Source organism: Aquarana catesbeiana, linkage group LG02 (genome assembly GCF_042186555.1).
Source record: "Aquarana catesbeiana isolate 2022-GZ linkage group LG02, ASM4218655v1, whole genome shotgun sequence".
NCBI lineage: Eukaryota > Metazoa > Chordata > Amphibia > Anura > Ranidae > Aquarana > Aquarana catesbeiana.
In genome coordinates this window covers 15,766,734-15,791,302 of record NC_133325.1, presented here as the reverse complement: position 1 = coordinate 15,791,302, position 24,569 = coordinate 15,766,734, and the positions used below count along the sequence as shown (strand labels likewise).

The 24,569-nt window shown below is 44.0% G+C and overlaps 1 protein-coding gene across 1 annotated transcript in view; it reads left to right on the top strand.

Moving 5' to 3' along the window:
• The first annotated feature begins 975 nt into the window (after positions 1-975).
• The window catches only part of LOC141126663 (beta-arrestin-1), a 229,097-nt gene continuing 205,503 nt past the window's right edge, over positions 976-24,569 (top strand). Inside the window, exon 1 of the mRNA XM_073612610.1 lies at positions 976-2,446. Within this exon, the coding sequence (XP_073468711.1) occupies positions 2,427-2,446 (20 nt within the window). The 5' untranslated portion in view covers positions 976-2,426. The remainder of the gene's footprint in view (positions 2,447-24,569) is intronic.

Genomic DNA, 24,569 nt, shown 5'->3' with positions numbered 1-24,569 from the left:
AAGAAGGGCAACAAAGCTAATAAAGGGTCTGGAGGATCTTAGTTATGAGGAAAGGTTGCGAGCGCTGAACTTATTCTCTCTGGAGAAGAGACGCTTGAGAGGGGATATGATTTCAATTTACAAATACTGTACTGGTGACCCCACAATAGGGATAAAACTTTTTCGCAGAAGAGAGTTTAATAAGACTCGTGGCCACTCATTACAATTAGAAGAAAAGAGGTTTAACCTTAAACTACGTAGAGGGTTCTTTACTGTAAGAGCGGCAAGGATGTGGAATTCCCTTCCACAGGCGGTGGTCTCAGCGGGAAGCATTGATAGCTTCAAGAAACTATTAGATAATCACCTGAATGACCGCAACATACAGGGATATGTAATGTAATACTGACACATAATCACACACATAGGTTGGACTTGATGGACTTGCGTCTTTTTTCAACCTCACCTACTATGTAACTATGTAACTATATTGCTTTGCATTCTATATTGCATTGCATAATGTTAATTCTGATGTTGTATTATATCGCTAAAATGACATTGCTGTGTTTTAGATTGCTTTGCGTTCTATATTGCATTTTATTATGTTATTTCTGATGGTGTAGTATATTGCATTACTTTTTGGTGTATTATATTGCTTTGCATTCTATATTGCATTGCATAATGTTAATTCTGATGTTGTATTATATTGCTAAAATGACATTGCGGTATATTTTATAGCTTTGCATTTTATATTGCATTTTATTATGTTATTTTTGATGTTGTATTATATTGCATTACATTGCGTTTTTTTTTTTTTAAATGTTGCATTGCATTTTATACTGCTTTGCATTATGTTGTTTCGGATGTATTATATTGCATTGTGTTCTATATTGCATCAGGTTGTGTTATTCTGACGTTGTATTATATTGCATTACGTTGCGGTGCCTTATATTGAATTGGCCTCCTGTGTTGTGATTTTTGCACTGCGTACTATTATGTAACGCAGGCAGGCAGCCTCCTCTCCGGCAGCTCCAGGCCGGGCTTTGCAGGGAGGACAGGCCATGCTAGCAGTATGAAGGCTCCTCATCCTGTGGACTGACTTGTGCTGTGTATGGTAATCTGGCAGGAAGCAGCACTGAGGGTGGATCTGAAGAGCAGCACACAGAGCTGACAGCTCGCTCAGCCCACATACAGCACCCATAGAGAGAGAGAAGAAGAGAAGACGAGCTGTCTGCCTAAGGAATCATCTGAATTATTACCCCCCCACCCACCCCCCAATCACCACCACCTTCTCATTTCATGCCTTCCCTCCTTTATAATCTCATCAGGATTTACATCAGCGAGAGGACGCCAGATTCCTTGTTTATTTCCAGCTGATCAGCTCTGCAAAACAAAGCCTGCTCTCCATCACTCCCGAGGACCGAGACCCCCCAACACCAGCTCTCCATCCCGCTCACCATCACTGCTGAGGACCGAGACCCCCCAACACCGGCTCTCCATCCCGCTCACCATCACTGCTGAGGACCGAGACCCCCAACACCGGCTCTCCATCCCGCTCACCATCACTGCTGAGGACCAAGACCCCCCAACACCAGCTCTCCATCCCGCTCACCATCACTGCTGAGGACCGAGACCCCCCCAACACCGGCTCTCCATCCCGCTCACCATCACTGCTTAGGACCAAGACTCCCCAACACTGGCTCTCCATCCCGCTCACCATCACTGCTGAGGACCGAGACCCCCCCAACACCGGCTCTCGATCCCGCTCACCATCACTGCTGAGGACCGAGACCCCCAACACCGGCTCTCCATCCCGCTCACCATCACTGCTGAGGACCGAGACCCCCCCAACACCGGCTCTCCATCCCGCTCACCATCACTGCTTAGGACCAAGACTCCCCAACACCGGCTCTCCATCCCGCTCACCATCACTGCTTAGAACCAAGACTCCCCAACACTGGCTCTCCATCCTGCTCACCATCACTGCTGAGGACCGAGACCCCCCAAAACCGGCTCTCCATCCCACTCACCATCACTGCTGAGGACCGAGACCCCCCCAAAACTGGCTCTCCATCCCGCTCACCATCACTGCTGAGGACCAAGACCCCCCCAAAACCGGCTCTCCGTCCTGCTCACCATCACTGCTGAGGACCAAGACCCCCCCCAAAACCAGCTCTCCGTCCCACTCACCATCACTGCTGAGGACCAACACCCCCCAACACAGATTCTCCATCCCGCTCACCATCACTGCTTAGGACCGAGACCCCCCCAACACCGACTCTCTATCCCGCTCACCATTACTGCTGAGGACCAAGAACCCCCAACACCGGCTCTCCACCCCGCTCACCATCACTGCTGAGGGCCAAGACCCCCCAACACCGGCTCTCCGGGTCACCACCATCACCTCCTCCTCCGACTGCCTGACATCCCTCCGTAGGAACAGCCTGGGAATGGGCGACAAAGGCACCAGGTCAGTGTTTCCCCATATTCACACTTCTACCATCGGACGCCGTTCCGCAAGGGTTAAACTCTCCCAAAGGTCATTGTTGACAACGCGCCAGCGCTGTTAGAATCAAAGGGAGGGAAGTGGGGGGGTTACAGGTGTCCCAACTTATCCCACTTCCAAAAAATGTCCACCGTTGATCCGGGGTTCCCCTTTTAATTCCGTTCTTGTGGGAGCGCGGAGGAGTGTAGATCCCGGAAACGGCAACGTTCTTCCTGAACTCTTCTTTTTATATAAATGTTACCAAAAGGGGAAAAAAAAAAAAAATATATATAAATATATACGATAGGTGAGAATTGTATGGACTGTGTGCAGATTATGATTCTTCTACAATGTTGCGATTATCATCAGGAAGAGAAACCTTTACAATGTAAACAGCGTAGATGTAGCCGATTTTATTGAAATGACAACGGTCAGCCGTCCCCTACAAATGACAAGGGCCCAGAGACCCATTGGGTTGTCTTTCCTTCCCCTCATTCTTCACTCATCCGCCATCATTTACCTCTCATTCTTCACTTATCTGCCGTCATTTACTTCTCATTCTTCACTTATCCTCCATCATTTACTTACACATGTATATAAACCAAACATTGACCATAAAATCATCTCTACTCTGTAAGACCCGTGAGCACCTCTGGACCTGTTTAGTTTTTGTATCTCTATATATATATATATATTTGTATGTACAGTGTGTGTGTGTGTATATATATATATCTATATATAGATATATATATATCTATATAGAGATATAGATATATATATATATATATATATATAAAGGTATAGTGGGTTTACGGTTACAGTTACATTACAGAACTGACGCTTCGGCGAGTCACAACTTGCCATTCTCAAGACAACAAACACATACCACAGGGCCCCCTAAATGCCTTCTAAGGGAGCACCCCCCAAAAATGGACTCCCCACCCATAACATGATGTTAGATTGTAAGCTTTCAGGACCAGGGCCTCCTAACCTTATATTCATATTATAACTACTGTCCCCCTTATATTGTATAGTGTCATCACCATATAAACCCTGTATAATAATAATAAGAAGAAGAAGAAGGAGGAGGAGGGCCACCCACAGTGCTGACACTAAATAGTTACATCTACTGGAAACCAATAAATAAAAATCCTGAATAATAATTATCTATTATTTATCTATCTACAGTATCTCTCTGTCTTCTATTATTATTATTACTATACATGATTTATATAGCCCCAACAGTTTGCTTTACACTATGAGTACAGACAGTACAGTTACAATACAGAAGGAATCGGAGGACCCCACTCGTTAGAGTCTATCTATCTATCTATCTATCTATCTATCTATCTATCTATCTATCTATCTATCTATCTATCTATCTACCATCTATATATCATCTATATATCTACAGTATCTATCTATCTATCTATCTATCTATCTATCTATCTATCTATCTATCTATCTATCTATCTATCTATCTATCTATCTATCTATCTACCATCTATATATCATCTATATATCTACAGTATCTATCTATCTATCTATCTATCTATCTATCTATCTATCTATCTATCTATCTATCTATCTATCTATCTATCTATCTATCTATCTATCTATCTATCTATCGTATATTTAAATCTACAGTATCGATCTACCAATCAATTATCTATCTATCTTAGACATGTGCGCCGTCAATAAATTTGTTTCATTTCCTTCTGTTCCGTTTCGTATTTCGTAATTCGTGTCCGAAATCCAATTTGGGTTCGTTAACTTTTCGTAACAATTACGAATATTCATTATGATGAATTTATCATTATGAGGGGCTCCCACCATCCCTGTGCTGACTTTCTGTTTTTTTTTTTTTATTCATCATAACGAATAATCGTAATTAACGAACATTCTTATTTTGTCCGAATCTCCCATCGACTACCAGTACCAGTCTCCCCACTCCCATTTTAAAAAAGGTAATTTTCCCAACCCTCACTCAGCAGCAGAAGAAAACCTCTGATTGGTCAACAAAACACCAGTCACGTTTCCGTTGTAACGGAATTTGGATCCGAAATTCATAAACGAAACGAAATGTCGTATTTCGTACAAAATTCGGAAGCATAGCAATTCGTATTTCGGATCCTCCCGAATGTACGAATTTACGGAAATTCGTACGAATTTTCGATTTGTACGAAACTAATCGCACATGTCTACTATCTATCTATTATCTATATATCATCTATATATCTACAGTATCTATCTATCTATCTATCTATCTATCTATCTATCTATCTATCTATCTATCTATCTATCTATCTATCTATCTATCTATCTATCTATCTATCTATCTCCTTGGCTCATAGGATGGAGGTATCTGATATTTGATCGGTTTGTGTCTCATTACCATATGGACGATGGGACAGTCGAGTCTTCAGCTTGATAAACATGTTGTGATAAAATTGCACAGTGTGTGGGCTCACATTAGATCCGGCTTTCATAAAAAAAGTTGGGTGAGTGTGTTGGGTAAAATCGATCCCTGGTACCCATCCTGCGGCCCTGGAGGGGCCATATACGGCCCTTTGGTGTTTTCTGTGCGGGCCCCAGCGGTCAGTAATCCTTGTAATGACAGTGACCTCTAGCAGTCTCATGTTGTACGTCTCCAATTTCCTCTATTGGTCTCCTCTACTATATCTGAAGTCTCTGATAGTCTTCTGTCTGATGTTGAATATTATTTGGGGCCCTTTGGAGCTGTCAGGGGCCACAGCCCAGGACCCCACACCTTGTCAGTGAATCTTTGCAGAGGCACGTTGCTGTGGCACATATGGTAGCAAAAAGGTGCAACAGAGACCTCGGTGTTTATCGAAATATGTTTTACTGGGGTCCCCTTTTGGCTTTGATCCACCCAACAGTCTTCTGTCATTTACTGAATATCATGAGTGGCTATTTGGAGCTGTCAGGGGCCACAGTTGGGGCCCCCTGCACCACTGAAATACTGTAGATCAATCTCTTTCCAGTAATTATCAGATACATTTGTAAAGTGTGTGTCTGGGTCAAACCTTTAGTCTCAGGTTAGAATGGGGGGTAGGGAGGGGGTTGCATCCCCTGTTGGGTTTTTACTGCTCTATAGAGAGATCTCCCCTCGCCTGTCCTGGGGATAATATTCAGACAGGAAGTGAGGGGAACTCTCCAATACAAACGTATCTCTTTAGTAGAGTAGAAGGAGCTTAGAGCCCCGTCAGATTTTTATTCCTCGCTTATAAGGCGAAGAATAAAAATTTAGTTCAGAAAATGCAGACACTTTGCGGGCATGCAAGCGCCTCTTCTTCAGGGCCTTAAACATATATATATATAAAATGACAGATGGGATCGAATCGGTATCCAGCATACAAGAAGATGTACAGGTGAGTATAACTAAATAATTGTCAAATATTACATGCAAAAAAATATAAAAAGTGACTAATTAGTCCATAATAATTGAAATTCATAATAATACTAAGGGATCAATGTATAAAAACATTTGTTCCACGAATGTCAGAGGTAATCATGCAAGTTAAATCCCGTTTTTTTTCTAAGAGATGAATGCCTTGTATCGTCAGCTCCATCTAGTGGCCAAAATGCTGTATAGCTTTCTGAAATACCTTGATGAGAAAGCTATACCACATTTTGGCCTGTAGATGACTAGACAGGCGATACAGGATATCATGCAAGTTAAACGAAATGTCCCGTATTTTTTCTACGAGATTAATGCCGTGCACCATCAGCTCCATCTAGTGGCCAAAATACCTCAATGAGAAAGCTATACAGCATTTTGGCCACTAGATGGCGATATAGGATATCATGCAAGTTAAACTCAATGTTCCACATTTTTTTTTATAAGAGAGTAATACCTAGCATCTTCAGCTCCATCTCGTTGCCAAAATGCGGTATAGTTTTCTGAAATACCTCTATGAGAAAGCTATACAGCATTTTGCCCACTAGATGGCGATAACGATACAGGTTATCATACAAGTTAGACTGAATGTTCTGCATTTTATCTAAGAGAGTAATGCCTTACATCATCAGCTCCATCTAGTGGCCTAACTTTGCTATACTTTTCTCATTGAGGTATAGGTATAGTTCTCTAAAATACCTCCATGAGAAAGCTATACAGCATTTTGGCCTGTAGATGACTAGACAGGCGATAGAGGATATCATGCAGGTTAAATTAAATGTCCCGCATTTTTTCCGAGAGATTAATTCCTTGCATCGTCAGCTCCACCTAGTGGCCAAAATACCTCAATGAGAAAGCTATACAGCATTTTGGCCACTAGATGGCGATAACAATACAGGTTATCATGCATGTTAAACTGAATATCCTGTATTTTTCTAAGAGATTAATGCCTTGCATCACCAGCTCCATCTAGTGGCCAATATGCAGTAATACAGGATATCATGCAAGTTAAACGAAATGTCCTATATTTTTTTCTAAGAGATTAAAGCGGGGTTCCACCCAAATTTTGAACATTATCTCTATGCATTCTCTTCCTTGCCTAGATGCTGACATGCTGTGTAAAAAAATTTAAATCGCCGTAATTACCTTTTTTTTCTAATCTTCTTAGCACTTCCTGGTTCTCCTCCCATGGGAGTAGACGTGTTTTTAGCCTCTCCCAGACCTCCCACACTCCCCTGGGAGCTAGTCTCAGGCTTCCCAGCATGCATTGTGCAACAGCGTCACCACAACATCTCGGTGAATGCTGGGAGCACAGCATTCACCGCATCCAGGAAATACATGCTTGTGGGCTTCAAATGCCCACAATGAAGATGGAAACCGCCTTCAGTGAATTTTATAAGTTATTCTTTACAATGAAATCGGACACAGGCGGACTTATTACACAGAACATGTGAGTAGATAATCATGAGAAGAAAAGTTTGTGAATGAACTCCAAAAAAAAAAAACAATAGATAGGTGGACCCCCGCTTTAATTCCTTCCATCGTCAGCTCCATCTAGTGGCCAAAATACCTCAATGAGAAAGCTATACAGCATTTTGGCCACTAGATGGCGATGAAAATACAGGTTATCATGCATGCTAAACTGAATGTTCCACATTTGTTCTACGAGATTAATGCCTTGCATCATTAGCTCCATCTAGTGGCCAAAATGCGGTATAGTTTTCTAAAATACCTCAATGAGAAAGCTATACGGCATTTTGGCCACTAGACGGCGATAACGATATAGGTCATCATGCATGTTAAACTGAATGTCCTGTATTTTTTCTAAGAGATTAATGCCTTGAATTGTCAGCTCCATCTAGTGGCCAGAAGGCAATATCGTTTTATGAAATACCTCTATAAGAAAGCTATACCACATTTCTGGCCACTAGATGGCTGGATGGGCGACACAGGATATTATGCAAGTTAAAGGAAATGTCCCGTATTTTTTCCAAGAGATTCATTCCTTGCATTAGTGCTCCATCTAGTGGCCAAAATGTGGTATAGGTGTAATTGCCAGAGCAAGTGACCCCCAGACTGTCTTAGGAATATTCCTGAGACAGTTTGGGTGTCACTCATTATGACGATGAATGCGCCTCTTTGTGGGCCATTCCACAGAACGTGGGGACAATCTGCAGCATGGAGGGACTGTCCTGTGGGGAGCCAGTCGGCATTGCCTGATTTGGTTTCAGTCAAGAAGGCTAAGCCCAGGCAGAGAGCCCAATAACCTCAACAGCCAATCAGCTATCTTCTGTCACTGAGTTGGCCTCTGCGAGTCGATGAGTGATGAAACCTGACTGGCTACGGTGTTTCCGTTTTTTCCCCCCTGTTGCCTGCACATGACATGTAGAAATGCCCTGGGAAATCCTCACAGCTCACCTAAAATTCCTACTGGGACAGTCCATCCAAAAGTGATCTTTTTATCACAGGGATGGTGGGAACCCTTCATAATGGGCACATCAGGTGTACAGACCTGGGAACTCAGCACAGGGAGGGTGGGAACCTCTCATAATGGGTATATTAGGTGTACAGACCTGGGAACTCAGCACAGGGATGGTAGGAACCCCTCATAATGGGCACATCAGGTGTACAGACCTGGGAACTCAGCACAGGGATGGTGGGAGCCCCTCATAATGGGCACAGCAGGTGTACAGACCCAGGAGCTCAGCACGGGGATGGTGAGAACCTCTCATTATGGGCACATCAGGTGTACAGACCTGGGAACTCAGCACAGGGATGGTGGGAACCCCTCATAATCGGCACAGCAGCTGTACAGACTTGGGAACTCAGCACAGGGATGGTGGGAACCCCTCATAATGGGCACAGCAGGTGTACAGACCCGGGAACTCAGCAAATGGATGGTGAGAACCTCTTATAATGGACACAGCGGGTGTACAGACCTGGGAACTCAGCACAGGGATGGTGGGAACCCCTCATAATGGGCACTGCAAGTGTACAGACCCGGGAACTCAGCACAGGGATGGTGGGAACCCCTCATTATGGCCACCTTATGAGATCTTACACCATGACAGAGCAGTGGGTGGAAGGATTGGTATTGTCGGTGGTATTGTATGTAGTTGGCAGTGGTCTTCTTGTTCCCCTGGTATCACACTTTAACAAACTGTAACACATTGTCCTCTTATAGGTTGGAGTTGCCTTCAGAAAAAGTCTGACATTTGCTCAGTCATTGGCTCCCTTTCCTCCGTAGTTTTATATAAATAAATAAATATATATATATATATATATATATATATATATATATATATATATATATATATATATATATATATATATGCTATCTGTGGTAGAGTTCTCTTTTGTTGGGTGGACTGACCCGCTAGGACTGTCATTAGTGTTGCTCCAGTGACAGGGCCTCTTGCAGTCATCGGTCGCTCTCCTCAATCTATTGTTGGTAATTGTCCTTCTTTTCAGCTGACTTCAGATGTTTTGTTGATGTTGGAGAATTTGAGGAAGTGGAACTTCCCCAACAATCTGGCGCCGGTCCCACCGACAACTCCCAGTAGATAGATTGGACTCCTGTCACTTAGTATAGGAGCCCTTTCCCTTGCAGTTAGAAAAATGGAGTTGTGGGGGGGGGGGGGGGGGTTGTAAGATTTTTGGTGGGACCTCCAGACAGTTCCTGGTGTTGGTACTTTAATAATCTCTTATTCTTATCCTATGGAGCTGTTAGGAGCCACAGCTGAGCCCCCCCTGAGCGCCCCCCCCACCACCACCACCACACACCTTGCAGGTAGACAACCATCAGATTAGAGTGAACCTTTGCAGCACCACATATGGGGGGAGGGGGAGGAGAAGGGGAGGGCAGGGCGGATTTCACATTTGGTGAAGTAGGTGCAGCAGGGACCTCTGCGACATTTATTGAATAACATTTTACTTGGGTCCCCTTTGGCTGGAATGGATAGCAGAGTTCTGGGAAATGATTGTGCTGGAATAATGTGTTTGTGCCAAATACAGTTTATGGCTTCATTAAAGTTTCTCAAACCCCCAAAATGTCAGATGTTGTAGCTTGGCAAGATGAGGTGACTGCATTAGTTTTCTCTTTTCTGGCTTTTTTTTTTGGAGGGTGAACGGTTGTGCTGATTGAGGGGGGTGACATGGATGGATGGATGGTGGATGGATGAGTAATGGATGGATGATAGATAGATGGATCATGAATGGAGGAGTAATGGATGGCTGGATGATGGATGAAGACTGGATGGATGATGGATCAATGGTTGGAGTAATGGATGGATGATGTATGGAGGAGTAAAGGATTGATAGATGATCAATCAACAGTTGGCTGAAGGTTGGCTGGAGACTGTATGGGGGATGGATGGATGATGGATGAAGGAGTAATGGAAGAGTAATGGATGGATGGAGACTGGATGGATGATGTATGGGCAATCTATGGATGGAGGAGTAATGGATGATGGATGGAGACTGGATGGATAATGTATGGGCAATCAATGGATGGATGGATATAGTGTTGGATGATGAATGATGGATGATAGATTGATGAATGATAGATGGATGTGTAAAGGATGGATAGAAGATCACTGAACAGTTGGCTGATGGATAGATAATGGGTGGATGGATGGATGGGGGATGGATGGATGGGGGGTGGATGAATGATGTACAAGCAATCAATGGATGGATGATGGGTGGATGGGGGATGGATATAGTATTGGATGACAAATGAATGATAGATTGATATCTGAGTAAAGGATGGATGATGGATGGAGGATGGATGATCAGTGGATGGAGGATGGATAGGTGGATGGGTGGATGGATGATGGATGGAGGATGGATGGATGGATGATGGATGGATGATGGATGGAGCAAGGATGGATGGATGGCTGGAGGATGGATGGATAAAGGATGGATGATCAGTGGATGGAGGATGGATGGATGGATGATGGATGGAGAATAGATGATGGATGGATGGAGCATGGATGGATGATCAGTGGATGGAGGATGGATGATGGATGGAGGATGGATAGATGATCAGTGGATGGAGGATGGATGATGGATGGAGGATGGTTGGATGATGGATGGATGATCAGTGGATGGAAGATGAATGGATGGATGGATGGAGGATGGATGGAGGAGTAATGGATGGATGATTAGTGGATGGAAGATGGATAAAGGATGGATGATCAGTGGATGGAGGATGGATGGATGGATGATGGATGGAGAATAGATGATGGATGGATGGAGCATGGATGGATGATCAGTGGATGGAGGATGGATGGATGATCAGTGGATGGAGGATGGATGATGGATGGAGGATGGTTGGATGATGGATGGATGATCAATGGATGGAAGATGGATGGATGGATGGAGGAGTAATGGATGGAGGATGGATGATGGATGGAGGATGGATGGAGGAGTAATGGATGGAGGATGGATGATGGATGGTTGATTAGTGGATGGAGGATGGATGGATGGATGATGGATGGATGGATGATGGGTGGATGATTAGTGGATGGAGGATGAATGATGGATGGATGATTAGTGGATGGAGGATGGATGGATGGATGATGGATGGAGGATGGATGGAGGATGGTTGGATGATGGATGGATGATCAGTGGATGGAAGATGGATGGATGGATGGACGGAGGATGGATGGAGGAGTAATGGATGGAGGATGGATGATGGATGGATGATCTGTGGATGGAGGATGGATGGATGGAGGATGGATGGAGGATGGAGGATGGATGGATGGAGGATGGAGGATGGATGGATGGAGGATGGATAATGGATGGATAATGGATGGAGGATGGATGGATGATGGATGATGGATGGATGATGGATGTGGCACCTTCATGTACATAAATGATATTCTGTATAAATAAAAGACAATAAAAAATAAAGTACCAATTAGTGCAAATATTAATGATAATAATGTGAAATATACATGAAAAGTGATATATATGAATAAATATTGATCACTTGGAAGAGAAGTCGCTCAGCCAATACTGTGAGAAGAGATTCCACAACACTAGAAATACATGAATAGGAATGAGGAGTCCCTTCCCTAGTGATGGATATAGAGGAGTGTGAAGAGAGGAGACTCGGGATGTTGAAGTTTTATTTATACACTTGTAATCTTTATAATCTTTGTTTCTTGTTTTTTGCAAAGTGGACTTTTAAGACTGTTTATAATTATTGCTGCGCTACATTGTCTTCTTATATTCTGTATAAATATACAATATACAGAGAAGCAACATTTGTAAACCATTCACACACATTGAGAATATTCCCTCCATCACCCTCATCTCCATACACCATACCATCTGATTGTACAATCTCTGTACATCTCTATACACCATACCATCTGACTGTACAATCTTCTTAATTTACCAACAGCCATATAGTGTAAGGCTTGCCTGACTGGATACAAGTTTAATGTTTTTTTTTTTTTTTTTTTAGGTTTTCCCTTCTATACATAACAGGTTTGGTAAATCTAAAAGAGGATGGACACAGATTGTACAATCTGATTGTATAGTGTGTGGATAGATTTACTTGTATGACACATTCCCTTTAATAGGGGGAACAATCCTTCCTGATCCCTGAAGAATAACTGCCCATATCAAAGTCTTCTGTCTATTCTATTGTCAGGAGGAGCTGTTTAGACCTTGGGCTTTTGAAAAGATATCTGACCTTTTTTTAAAAAAAACATGCCCAAATTACATACCGATCGCACCTTTTGAGACATTTTTGATCGATTTACATGTGCTTCTGCATGTTCACTTCTGGGGGGTTGTATGAAGGTTATTAGTGCTAATAAAACTTCTGAACTCCATTGATGGCAACCATCCATGATATGTCCACACTCATTGATGGTTGATGTCCATTGATGGTGATATGTCTACACTAATTGATGTTCATCAATGGTAAGCATACATGATATGTCTACACTTGTTGATGGTTGATGTCTATTGATGGTGACCAAACGCGATATGTCTACACTTGTTGATGGTTGATGTCCATTGATGGTGACCATCCGTGAAATGTCTACACTTGTTGATGGTTGATGTCCATTGATGGTGACCATCCGTGAAATGTCTACACTTGTTGATGGTTGATGTTCATTGATGGTGACCATCCGTGATATGTCTATACTTGTTAATTGTCAATGTTGATTGATGGTGACTAAACATGATATGTCTACGCTTGTTGATATTCATTGATTGGTGACCATATCTGATATCTCCACACTTAAAGGTTGATGTCCATTGATGGTGATCATATGTGATATGTCTATACTTGTTGATGGTTGATGTCCATTGATGGTGACCAGCCGTGATATGTCTACACTTTTTGATGGTTGATGTCCATTGATGATGGCTATATGTGATATGTATACATTTGTTGATGGTTGATATTCATTGATGGTGACCATAGATAGTACACTTTTTAGGGGATTCCCAGCAGGATTTGATGTTCTTTTATGGTATTTGGAGGGGGCGATAGCATTCTCTTTGGTAAGGGGTTTCTACCCTCCTATGATCAAAGTTGCTATATACTGTATATGGGCTGCAATCCATAGCCTAAGTTTTGGTAGAAAGTTGGTCACATGTTCATCATTTTGCAATTTTGGGATCCATCATTGTGCTGTGGATGACTCTGCATACTGCCATACTGTGCCTTGAAAAAGTATTCATTCCACATTTTGTGGAATATGCTTTGATCTAAACCATTCCATTGTAGCTCTGGCTGTATGTTTAGGGTCGTTGTCCTGCTGGAAGGTGAACCTCCGCCCCAGTCTCAAGTCTTTTGCAGACTCTAATGCCGTGTACAAACGAGCGGAATGTCCGACAGAAAAAGTCAGACGGGAGCTTTTCATCGTATATTCCGATCGTGTGTATGCCCCATCAGACTTTTTACATCGAAAATTCTGATGGGCCTAGAAAGAGAACATGTTCTAAATTTTTCCGACTGAACCAATTCCTATCGGGAAAACCGCTCGTCTGTATGCTGTTCCGACGTACCAAAAACAACGCATTCTCTGAAGCAAGTACGAGACGGAAGCTATTGGCTACTGGCTATTGAACTTTCGTTTTCTAGTCCCATCATACGTGTTGTATGTCACCGCGTTCTGGACGGTCGGAATTTGGTGTGACCATGTGTATGCAAGACAGCTTGAGAGGAATTTTTTTTTTAAAGCGCCCCCGTCCCCGCGAGCTCGCGCAGCAAAGAAAATGCATATGGAAGTCTCGTCCGCATATGTAAACGGTGTTCAAATCACACATGTGAGGTATCGCTGCGATCGTCAGAGCGAGAGCAATAATTCTAGAACTAGACCTCCTCTGTAACTCTAACCTGGTAACCGTAAAAAACATTTAAAGCGTCGCCTAAGGAGATTTTTAGGTACCGTAGTTTGTCGCCATTCCACGAGTGCCGGCATATAACATGCACCCCAAGTTTAGGAAGGAATTTTAAGGAAAAAAACTTTTAGGAGGGAAGTTTAAGGAAAAAAAACTTACATTAAAATGCCCATCAATGCAGCGTTATCGGTGTCCAGTGCAGCCTTGTCAGTGCAGCTTTGCCCCAGTGGTCAGTGCAGCCTTGTCATTTCAGCTTTGCCCCCAGTGTCCATTACAGGCTTGGACAGATCGCCGCTGACATACACATAGCGTGTAGATTTAAATATGGCGCCGCCGAGATCACAGTGACTGGGTGGAGCCGAGATACACATAGCCGAGTGTCCTCGACTCTTCTCGGCGCCGCTCACAGTCACGCCCAGTCCCGCCCTATGATGGACATAACACAGGTCCAATGGCGGGACTGGGCGTGACTGTGAGTGGTGCCGAGAAGAGCCGAGTACACTCGGCTATGTGTATCTCGGCTCCGCCCAGTCACTGTGATCTCGGCGGCGCTCCTTCGGCTCCGCTGAGTCCCTGCGAACTCCGTGGCGCCATATTTAAATCTACACGCTATGTGTATGTCGGCAGCGATCGGTTTGATCGATCACAATTAGTGGGGATCGGCGTATAACACGTACCCACGATTTCCCCCTGATTTTAAGGGGAAAAAAGTACGTGTTATACCCTGATAAATACGGTATTTACTCAGCGCAACATCATCTTTCACATTATACAAAAAAATTGGGCTAACTTTACTGTTTGTTTTTTTTTTAAATTCATGAAAGTGTCCCTTTTCCCCAAAAAGTTGCTTTTAAAACGCCGCTGCACAAATACCGTGTGATATAAAATATTGCAACAATCGCCATTTTATTCTCTAGATTCTCTGCTAAAAATATATATATATATATATATATATATATATATAATGTTTCGGGCTCTAAGTAATTTTCTAGCAAAAAATATGGATTTTAACTTGTAAACACCAAATGTGAAAAATAGGCTTAGTCATGAAAGGGTTAAACTTCTCCTGTTCTCCTTGTTCACTAAGGTTCTCTAACAAACCTCCGAGGGCTTCACAGAACAGCTGTATTTATACTGAGATTAAATGACACACAGGTGGACTCTATTTGCTAACTAGGTGACTTCTGAAGGCAATTGGTTCCACTAGACGTTAGTTAGGGGTATCAGAGTGAAAGGGGGCTAAATACAAATGCCCCCCCACATTTTTCACATATTTATTTGTAAAAAATTTGGAAAACCATTTATCATTTTCCTTCCACTTCACAATTATGTGCCACTTTGTGTTGGTCTATCACATAAAATCCCAATAAAATACATTTACGTTTTTGGTTGTAACATGACAAAATGTGGAAAATGTAAAGGGGTATGAATACTTTTTCAAGGCGCTGTATATCATATACTTGGAATATTTTTACACAGTACGGGAGCAATCCTTTACTGTATCATTTTACATCACTATGGGATACCTGCTGGGTTACATTCTTCTGTACATCGGCATAATCGACTCTATGTGCTCGGCGGTGACAAGCCTTCAATTCATGTTCATTGGATTTTATACATCAATACCTCTTCTGCTAATGTTCAGGACAGTTGGCAGTTGTACATGAATGCGTAATGACGTCGTAAATCTACTGGTGTGAGGGTTATGCACATTGTTGCAAACCGTGTCCACTGTGGTGTCACAAATATACAGTACTGTATTGTTACAGCCATTGATATATAATTACCAATATGTTGATCCACGTGATGAGCCCATTTCATTCTCGGCTTCTAAGTTTTGTAATAAAATGTATGATTTTTATTTGTAACATATTCAAATCATGGGATCCTGTGATTCATTTCATAGCTTTAGTATATTATATAGTATGTTGTATACGGTATATTATGTTATATATCTTTATGGTATGCCATGACACTTTTGAGGGGGTTGAGCTTCTCCTCATAGGTTGCGTTTGTGGAGTTAGGAACATCTAGTTGACCCTCTTTGGCTCCATTAATAAACATGTTGAGCACCTAACATACACTATATTGTCTTGGGGGCACCTGCCTTTACACACACATGAACTTTAATGGCATCTCAGTCTTAGTCCGTAGGGTTCAATATTGAGTTGGCCCACCCTTTACAGGTATAACAGCTTCAACTGTTCTGGGAAGGCTGTCCACAAAGTTTAGGAGTGTGTCTATGGGAATGTTTGACCATCACCAATAAAGCAAGGTCCATGAAGTCATAGATGAGCAAGTTTGAGGTGGAGGAACTTGACTGGCCCACGCAGAGTCTTGACCTCAACCCGATAGAACACCTTTGTGATGAATTAGAGCGGAGACTGCGAGCCAGGCCTTCTCATCTATAACAGCTTCAACTCTTCTGGGAAGGCCGTCCACAAGGTTTAGGAGTGTGTCTATGGGAAGGTTTGACCATCACCGATAAAGCAAGGTCCATGAAGTCATAGATGAGCCAGTTTGGGGTGGAGGAACTTGACTGTGTCTATGGGAATGTTTGACCATTCTTCCAGAAGCATATTTGTGAGGTCGAGCACTGATGTTGGACGAGAAGGCCTGGCTCGCAGTCTCCGATCAAATTCATCCCAAGGGTGTTCTACTGGGTTGAGGTCAGGCCAGTCAAGTTCCTCCACCCCAAACTCGCTCATCCATGTCTTTTTGGACCTTGCTTTGTGCACTGGTCCAAACCATTTGGTGGAGGGGGGGATTATGGTGTGGGGTTGTTTTTCAGGGGTTCCAGTGAAGGGAACTCTTAAAGCGTCAGCATCCCAAGACATTTTGGACAATTTCATGCTCCCAACTTTGTAATGAATAGATGGATGGATGATGGCTAGATTTTGATAGTGTGTCAGTTGATGGATGGATGGGTGATGAATGGATGGATGGAGTCATGAATGGCTTAGTAATGGATGGATGAGGGTTGGATAGGGGCTGGATGATCAATAGATTAAATATCTCCTCTGGACAACTGATTGATTATTATATCCTCTTCTGAAAGGTGGATTCGCTCGGCTTAGCTGTAGAGTAATTAAACAAGCTGCCATATTTCCTACAGAACTATTTAGTCCTCTCTTCAAATAAATCCCAGAGGAAGTCCATCACCCGGGGCTCCACACTGCCAATTGTGCTCTTTAGAATGGCCATTCCTCCTGCATAGAGCATATACAACTCAAGCACAGCAGGGTCTTGTGAATCAGCAGACATGTCTCACTGTGTTGCCCCTCCCCCATACACAAAAGTAAAGAAAGATGCCATTGATTGTCACTAATGGCAATGGACCGATCCGAGACTGCAGACAAGAAGATGCGTGCACTCGCAGGGGATTGGGCTTATCTGCAGTGAACATTCGCAGGGGTTGGTTCACTCAGTGACCTAGTACAGGGTACCAATCCAAAGGGTTTAGGCACTACCTCTGCAGAGTGCTCAGGGGACCCAACCAGGTTCCAGTAGGGATCCCAACTTTAATGCCGACAAATGCGATTGGGCAAGAACCCTCGTGTGATGTCATTGGCCTGACCGATGTAGTATACCCACTATTGGGTGCTCTCCTAGTAATGATATATAATATTTCCTTACCAGGGCCCATTCACAATGCACAGGAAATGTATGTGTGTTGAAACGCGTTGCCACGTTATCAATGTACCTGTTTTGAATGAGCCCCTAGGGCAGTGAGGTCAAATAGGGCATCCAATCCCCCCATCACTCGCTCTCTGGCCGTCATTCCTCATCCATCTCCTGACTCATCGTACCTCCATATGCATTACAGAGCACCATTAATGCTCTGCAATAGTCATCATTCGTGACGCGAGTTGCTGTAATGTAGTGAACTACATGGCGGAATCCCCCCCCAGCTACCCTGGGAACAGAACTCCTCTGCTAATGAAATCCCCCCCCCCCCGCGGGGTAATTATGCGTTCCTGGCTGATTGCATATTGATTGGCGCGGTGCAACTAGTCCATCCAAGCTGTGATTGCGATTCACAGAGGGACGTGCTCAGATTGCAGCTACAGGTTCAATCCCCGCCATACTAATGAAACGCCAAATTCCAGCAGAAGAAGCTGCTTTTAGCTTTATTGTAACATGAATAGGCTCACACTATTGAGTCCAATCGTTGCCTGTATGATTGAGCCCTGGCTTGGGCGAAATGCGTCAGTGGACGAGGAGGAGGGTCTGGCAAAGTGCAGCGTGCTTGGGCGTGATCATGTGAACTCGTCTACATTACAATAAAGCTTTTTGAATAAAAGGAAAACGACGCAGTGGATGTGAATTTGGCATGCCAGGTAAGGATAACTGTTGGCGCTATATAAATCCTGTATAATAATAATAATAAGGATGGACCCGGTTACGTCGGCACCTGGCGGTCATGGAAGGTGACCCAGGAGAGCGCCTGGAGGAGTATCTTGTATTCATACTAATGAAATGCTGGACTATCAATTACACTGTTGTAGAGACACGGTCACAGATGAGGGCTCTCTGATTGGCTCTGAGGTGGGGGGGCGGAGATTTTACTTAAAACTTTTTTTTATATTTTACCAAGAATACTGCCATAACCAGGGCCACACCAATGCCATGTTGCCATGTCTGGGGCCCATTAAAGGGAACCTGCCAGGGTAATAATTTGGGAGCTGCCACTGCTGATACATGGGGTCTGGGCTGTCATGCGGATCCTTGCTTTACTATCTAGGTCACTGACCTGGAATAAGCATGCAGCCAGTGAAGGTTGAAATGTCTGAACCTTGACAGCCCTGTAACCTGCACTCTTTAAAAACAAGTCAGCAAAAGGCTGATCATTCAGAAAATGACTTCCCCCAACCCCCCTATTTTTACTGCTTCTGAATATTTTATATGTACATATCCAGCCAGCAGGTGGCACTTTAGGCTCTTCATAACAGGCTAAGCTCAGATTACACACACAGCTGATCATTCAGAAAATGACCCCCCCCCCCTTTTCTTGCTTCTAAATTTTCATAATTACATATCGAACCAGCAGGTGGTGCTTTAGGCTCTTTATAACAGGCTAAGCTCCTCCCACCCCCTTCCTGCTTGCTCTGCTCAGGCAGCTCAGCACAGGCTTTCAATTAGAGTGAGGCAGTCTGATAGCGAGCCGCTCCAGCCGCGCTCTCTCCTTAGTGCTCTGGGAACCCCGTCCTATGGGATCGCCCTCTAATGTTTATTTGTTTTAAAAAATATATTTTTTCATGAATAATAAAAACAACACTTTCCTGCCTTGCCTTTGAAAGCCTCGGTGATTGGATCCTTGCACCCGTCAAAACTTTGACATGCATTTGTGCCCGTCCCGGCACTCCACGTGCATCCAGTTGGGTATGGGCACAAACGCACTCAGCTTCGAGGTGGACGCACACGCATCTGCCAGCTGCTCTGCATGGAAGGAAGCACTAATCTGTTGTCTGACTGGTTCTTCTCCATAAATTGAACTTCCTAAATCACAAACTGCTGATTCTGCAAACCTCGTTAAAGCTTTCAGAAAGAGGAAGCAGTACAAGCCATGAAATGCTCCTGCTGGGAGGCAATTACTAAAGGAGATTGTCTCACTCCAAATATCCTCCATTTATATAGCTCTGACATATACCGCAGTGCTGCACAGAGAACACTGAGCCAGTCACATCAGTCTCTGCACCAGAGGAGCTTACACTCTAATGTCCCTGACTGAACCTCATTAAGAGGTCTGTAACCTACCTTCCCAGGCAGATGGGTGGCCTAGGCATGGGCAACCCGCTGGTATTTTTTTCTCTGATGTTTTTAAAACATAATTTTGGTACAATGCTGGCAGAGGAACCGCCTGAATGAGTTGGTATTTCTAGTCCTGGTTTAGGCCAGTGAAAAGCCTGAGGGTCCGACATGGTGAGCTCCCGGCTTATGTTGCCCCGTGCCTGAAAATGCTTCGGCAGTGGAGAGTGATGGCGGAGGAAATTAAGTATCTTCCTAGGAAGGCCCTGGAGAGGAGGATTATTGAATCTGCCTTTAGCGAGCCGATGGCTTTGAGGGATTGCCCAGGCCCTGTTATGAGGGAAGATCTGTGTTTAATTCATTTGGAGAGAATCCTTTTAAAGTTTTGGGATTTGGCCTGGCTCTTATTCCATGGCAGACTCTATGTGAAGGGCAACTTGAAGCATCGCTCTGAGGAGAACCGTGGTTGTCCAAGAGTGGAGTGTGGTGGGGTGGAGGAGACAATGGACCATTTCCTGCTTCAGTGCCCCTTCAATATAGAAGTCTGTAGCAGGTGGGTGGGGCTCTGGGCATCCCTTTCCTTTCCCGCTTGAGTTATGCGGAGTGGTCTTACGGGGCCTTTGAGACACATCGAGATTTTGATTTTGAGACACTTTTTCTAGTTAGCTTAGTAGTCCGTTTCTTCACATGGAATGCACGGTGTCAGGTCTCCATTCGGAATAAAGTCCTTCCTGTCTTGGTGGTGGTGCATGACATTCTGGGTGAGGTTGGGAAGATTCGGGGTCTTGAGAAGGACAGGTGGCAGCCGGGGGCCTGGACAAAGGCGTGGAGGAATGTCAGGTCTCCGTAGCTGCTGTCTGTCAGTCTCTGGGTGTGCGGCTTTCTTACTTTGCTTTCACGTCCCCTAGATTTTTATATAAGATTGTATTTTTGGAAAAAGGCTGCATGCATGGGTTACATGTGTAATGGTTTCTTATATATATATATAATTTACTTTGTATATATATGTAATGATGTTTTTATTATGTTTGTAAGATTTTTAATAAACATGAATTTACACTCTATTGCCCCCCCCCCAAGTCACAAACTATTATTTTTATACATTTATATATCTCTGATATATACCACAGTGCTGTGTCTTTTCTATTTTACTTTCTATAAGCCTGATTGGATACACTTGTAGGTGGAAATGACCTCCTCAGGGGGTCGATGCATAATGTGCGGAGCTCCCCCTTGAGGTCCTCTTCCTCTTTTTTAGGCAATCAATAACCTTCACTTCCTGTTTTATTAGTCTTTTCAGATACCAAGTGTCAGATAATGATATTTATAACACCTGGATGTGTGTTTTGCAGAATTTTTCCCGGCGGTCAGACCGGTTGGTGATGTCATCTGGGAACAAAGCCTAATACAATACGAATAATGGATTTAATCTTTTTTATTGCCTAAACCTTTATTAGTGCTCTTCCCCTGAAAATGTACCACAGCTGATATTTCAGTGTTTGCTGGATGTTGGAGAGATAACTCCCCCTGCCAAGCTGTCTCTAGGGCTAGCGTTTCTCAACTCCAGTCCTCAAGGCACAGGTCATGTTTTCAGGATTTCCCTCAGAAGAAACGGCTGTGGTAATTACTAAGGCAGTGAAACTAATCAAATCACCTGTGCAAAATAATGGAGGGCCTGAAAACATGACCTGTTGGGATGCCTTGAGGACTGAAGTTGAGAAACAGTCTAGGTTACTCTACGAGGGGTTCCCACCATCCCTGTGCTGAGTTCCCAGGTCTTTACACCTGCTGTGTCCATTATGAGGGGTTCCCACCATCCCTGTACTGAGTTCCCAGGTCTGTACACCTGCTGTGTCCATTATGAGGGGTTCCCACCATCCCTGTACTGAGTTCCCAGGTCTGTACATCTGCTGTGCCCATTATGAGAGGTTCCCACCATCCCTGTGCTGAGTTCCCAGGTCTGTACATCTGCTGTGCCCATTATGAGGGGTTCCCACCATCCCTGTGCTGAGTTCCCGCGTCTGTACACCTGATGTGCCCATTATAAGGGGTTCCCACCATCCCTGTGCCGAGTTCCTGGGTCTGTACACCTGCTGTGCCCATTATGAGGGGTTCCCACCATCCCTGTGCTGAGTTTCTGGGTCTGTACACCTGCTGTGCCCATTATGAGGGGTTCCCACCATCCATGTGTGGGATTTGCATTAATTATATATTATATAGAATGTAACAGGAGTCACAAAACACAAACTCCCCGGTGTGCAGGAGCAGAGCTGGGAATTATGGCCGGGAGTGTTGGAGCATCCAAGACATACAGTATCTCACAAAAGTGAGTACACCCCTCACATTTTGGTAAATATTTTATTCTCTCTTTTAATGTGACAACACTGATGAAATGACACTTGTCTACAATGTAAAGTAGTGAGTGTACAGCTTGTATAACAGTGTAAATTTGCTGTCCCCTCAAAATAACTCAACACACAGCCATTAATGTCTAAACGCTGGTAACAAAAGTGAGTACACTCCTAAGTGAAAATGTCCAAATTGGGCCCAAAGTGTCAATATTTTGTGTGGCCACCATTATTTTCCAGCACTGCCTTAACCCTCTTGGGCATGGAGTTCACCAGAGCTTCACAGGTTGTCACTGGAGTCCTCTTCCCCTCCTCCATGACGACATCACGGAGCTGGTGGATGTTAGAGACCTTGCGCTCCTCCACCTTCCGTTTGAGGATGTCCCACAGATGATCAATAGGGTTTAGGTCTGGAGACATGCTTGGCCAGTCCATCACCTTTACCCTCAGCTTCTTTAGCAAGGCAGTGGTCATCTTGGAGGTGTGTTTGGGGTCGTTATCATATTGCAATACTGCCCTGCGGCCCAGTCTCTGAAGGGAGGGGATCATGCTCTCCTTCAGTATGTCACAGTACATGTTGGCATTCATGGTCCCCTCAATGATCTGTAGCTCCCCAGTGCCGGCAGCACTCATGCAGCCCCAGACCATGACACTCCCACCACCATGCTTGACTGTAGACAAGACACACTTGTCTTTGTTCTCCTCACCTGGTTGCCCCCACACACGCTTGTCACCATCTGAGCCAAATAAGTTTATCTTGGTCTCATCAGACCACAGGACATGGTTCCAGTAATCCATGTCCTTGGTCTGCTTGTCTTCAGCAAACTGTTTGCAGGCTTTCTTGTGCATCATCTTTAGAAGAGGCTTCCTTCTGGGATGACAGCCATGCAGACCAATTTGATGCAGTGTGCGGCGTATGGTCTGAGCACTGACAGGCTGACCCCCCACCCCTACAACCTCTGCAGCAATGCTGGCAGCACTCATACGTCTATTTCCCAAAGACAACCTCTGGCTATGACGCTGAGCACGTGACCTCAACTTCTTTGGTCGACCATGGCGAGGCCTGTTCTGAGTGGAACCTGTCCTGTTAAACCGCTGTATGGTCTTGGCCACCATGCTGCAGCTCAGTTTCAGGGTCTTGGTGATCTTCTTATTGCCTAGGCCATCTTTATGTATATTTTTAACACACCCCATTCACACCTGAGACCTTGTAACACTAACGAGTCACATGACACCAGGGAGGGAAAAGGGCTAATTGGGTCCAATTTGGACAAAGTGTACTCACTTTTGTTGCCAGTGGTTTAGACATTAATGGCTGTGTGTTGAGTTATTTTGAGGGGACAGCAAATTTACACTGTTATACAAGCTGTACACTCACTACTTTACATTGTAGACAAGTGTCATTTCTTCAGTGTTGTCACATGAAAAGATAGAAGAAAATATTTACAAAAATGTGAGGGGTGTACTCACTTTTCTCAGATACTGTATAAGAAGCCAATGGCTGGCTTAGCCCACTAGGCTCCGCCTATAACTGAAATGCCACTTCTTGAGTGGACTGACCCTTTAAATGGATCCCCATCTTTTCCTCTTATTATCTCCTATTCTGATGCAGATGTCACGCTTGCTGAGGCCAGGACGTTCTTTTTGCGTCACAGCCGGGAAAGAGTTAACAGTTCTGCAAATATTTATAATCCGCTGACCTTTTAAATGTGTATTTACTATGCGGAGGAATGTCAGCGCTCTGTACTGCGTGAGCGGAACTGGCTAGGAAATTCTCCACGCTGACACTTCTGAGTCTGATCGGCTACCATTATCCACATTTTAGCTGGAAAAGAAGAGTGTACTGATCGACCAGAAATCACCAAATACATCTGTAACTTTACTGGCAATCGCTGAAGAAATATCGATACATTGTAACAGATCGTCCCATAGATTGAGGGATCTGAAATCAAAACAAACAGATTAATTTATACAATATTAATAAACAAGAAGTTGTTACAATGTCCCCCCACAGTCACACACTATTATTATTATACATTTATATAGCTCTGACATATATTGCAGTGCTGTACCGACAACACTGTGATGGTTACATCAGTCTCTGCACCAGAAGAGCTTCTCCACCAGGTGGTGCTGTTCTGCAGGATGCTGTTGGCTCACTCTTCTGTGATCTCAGCTGAGAGAAGCAGCAAGCCTGGGGGCTCTCATGCAGGCTTTTCCC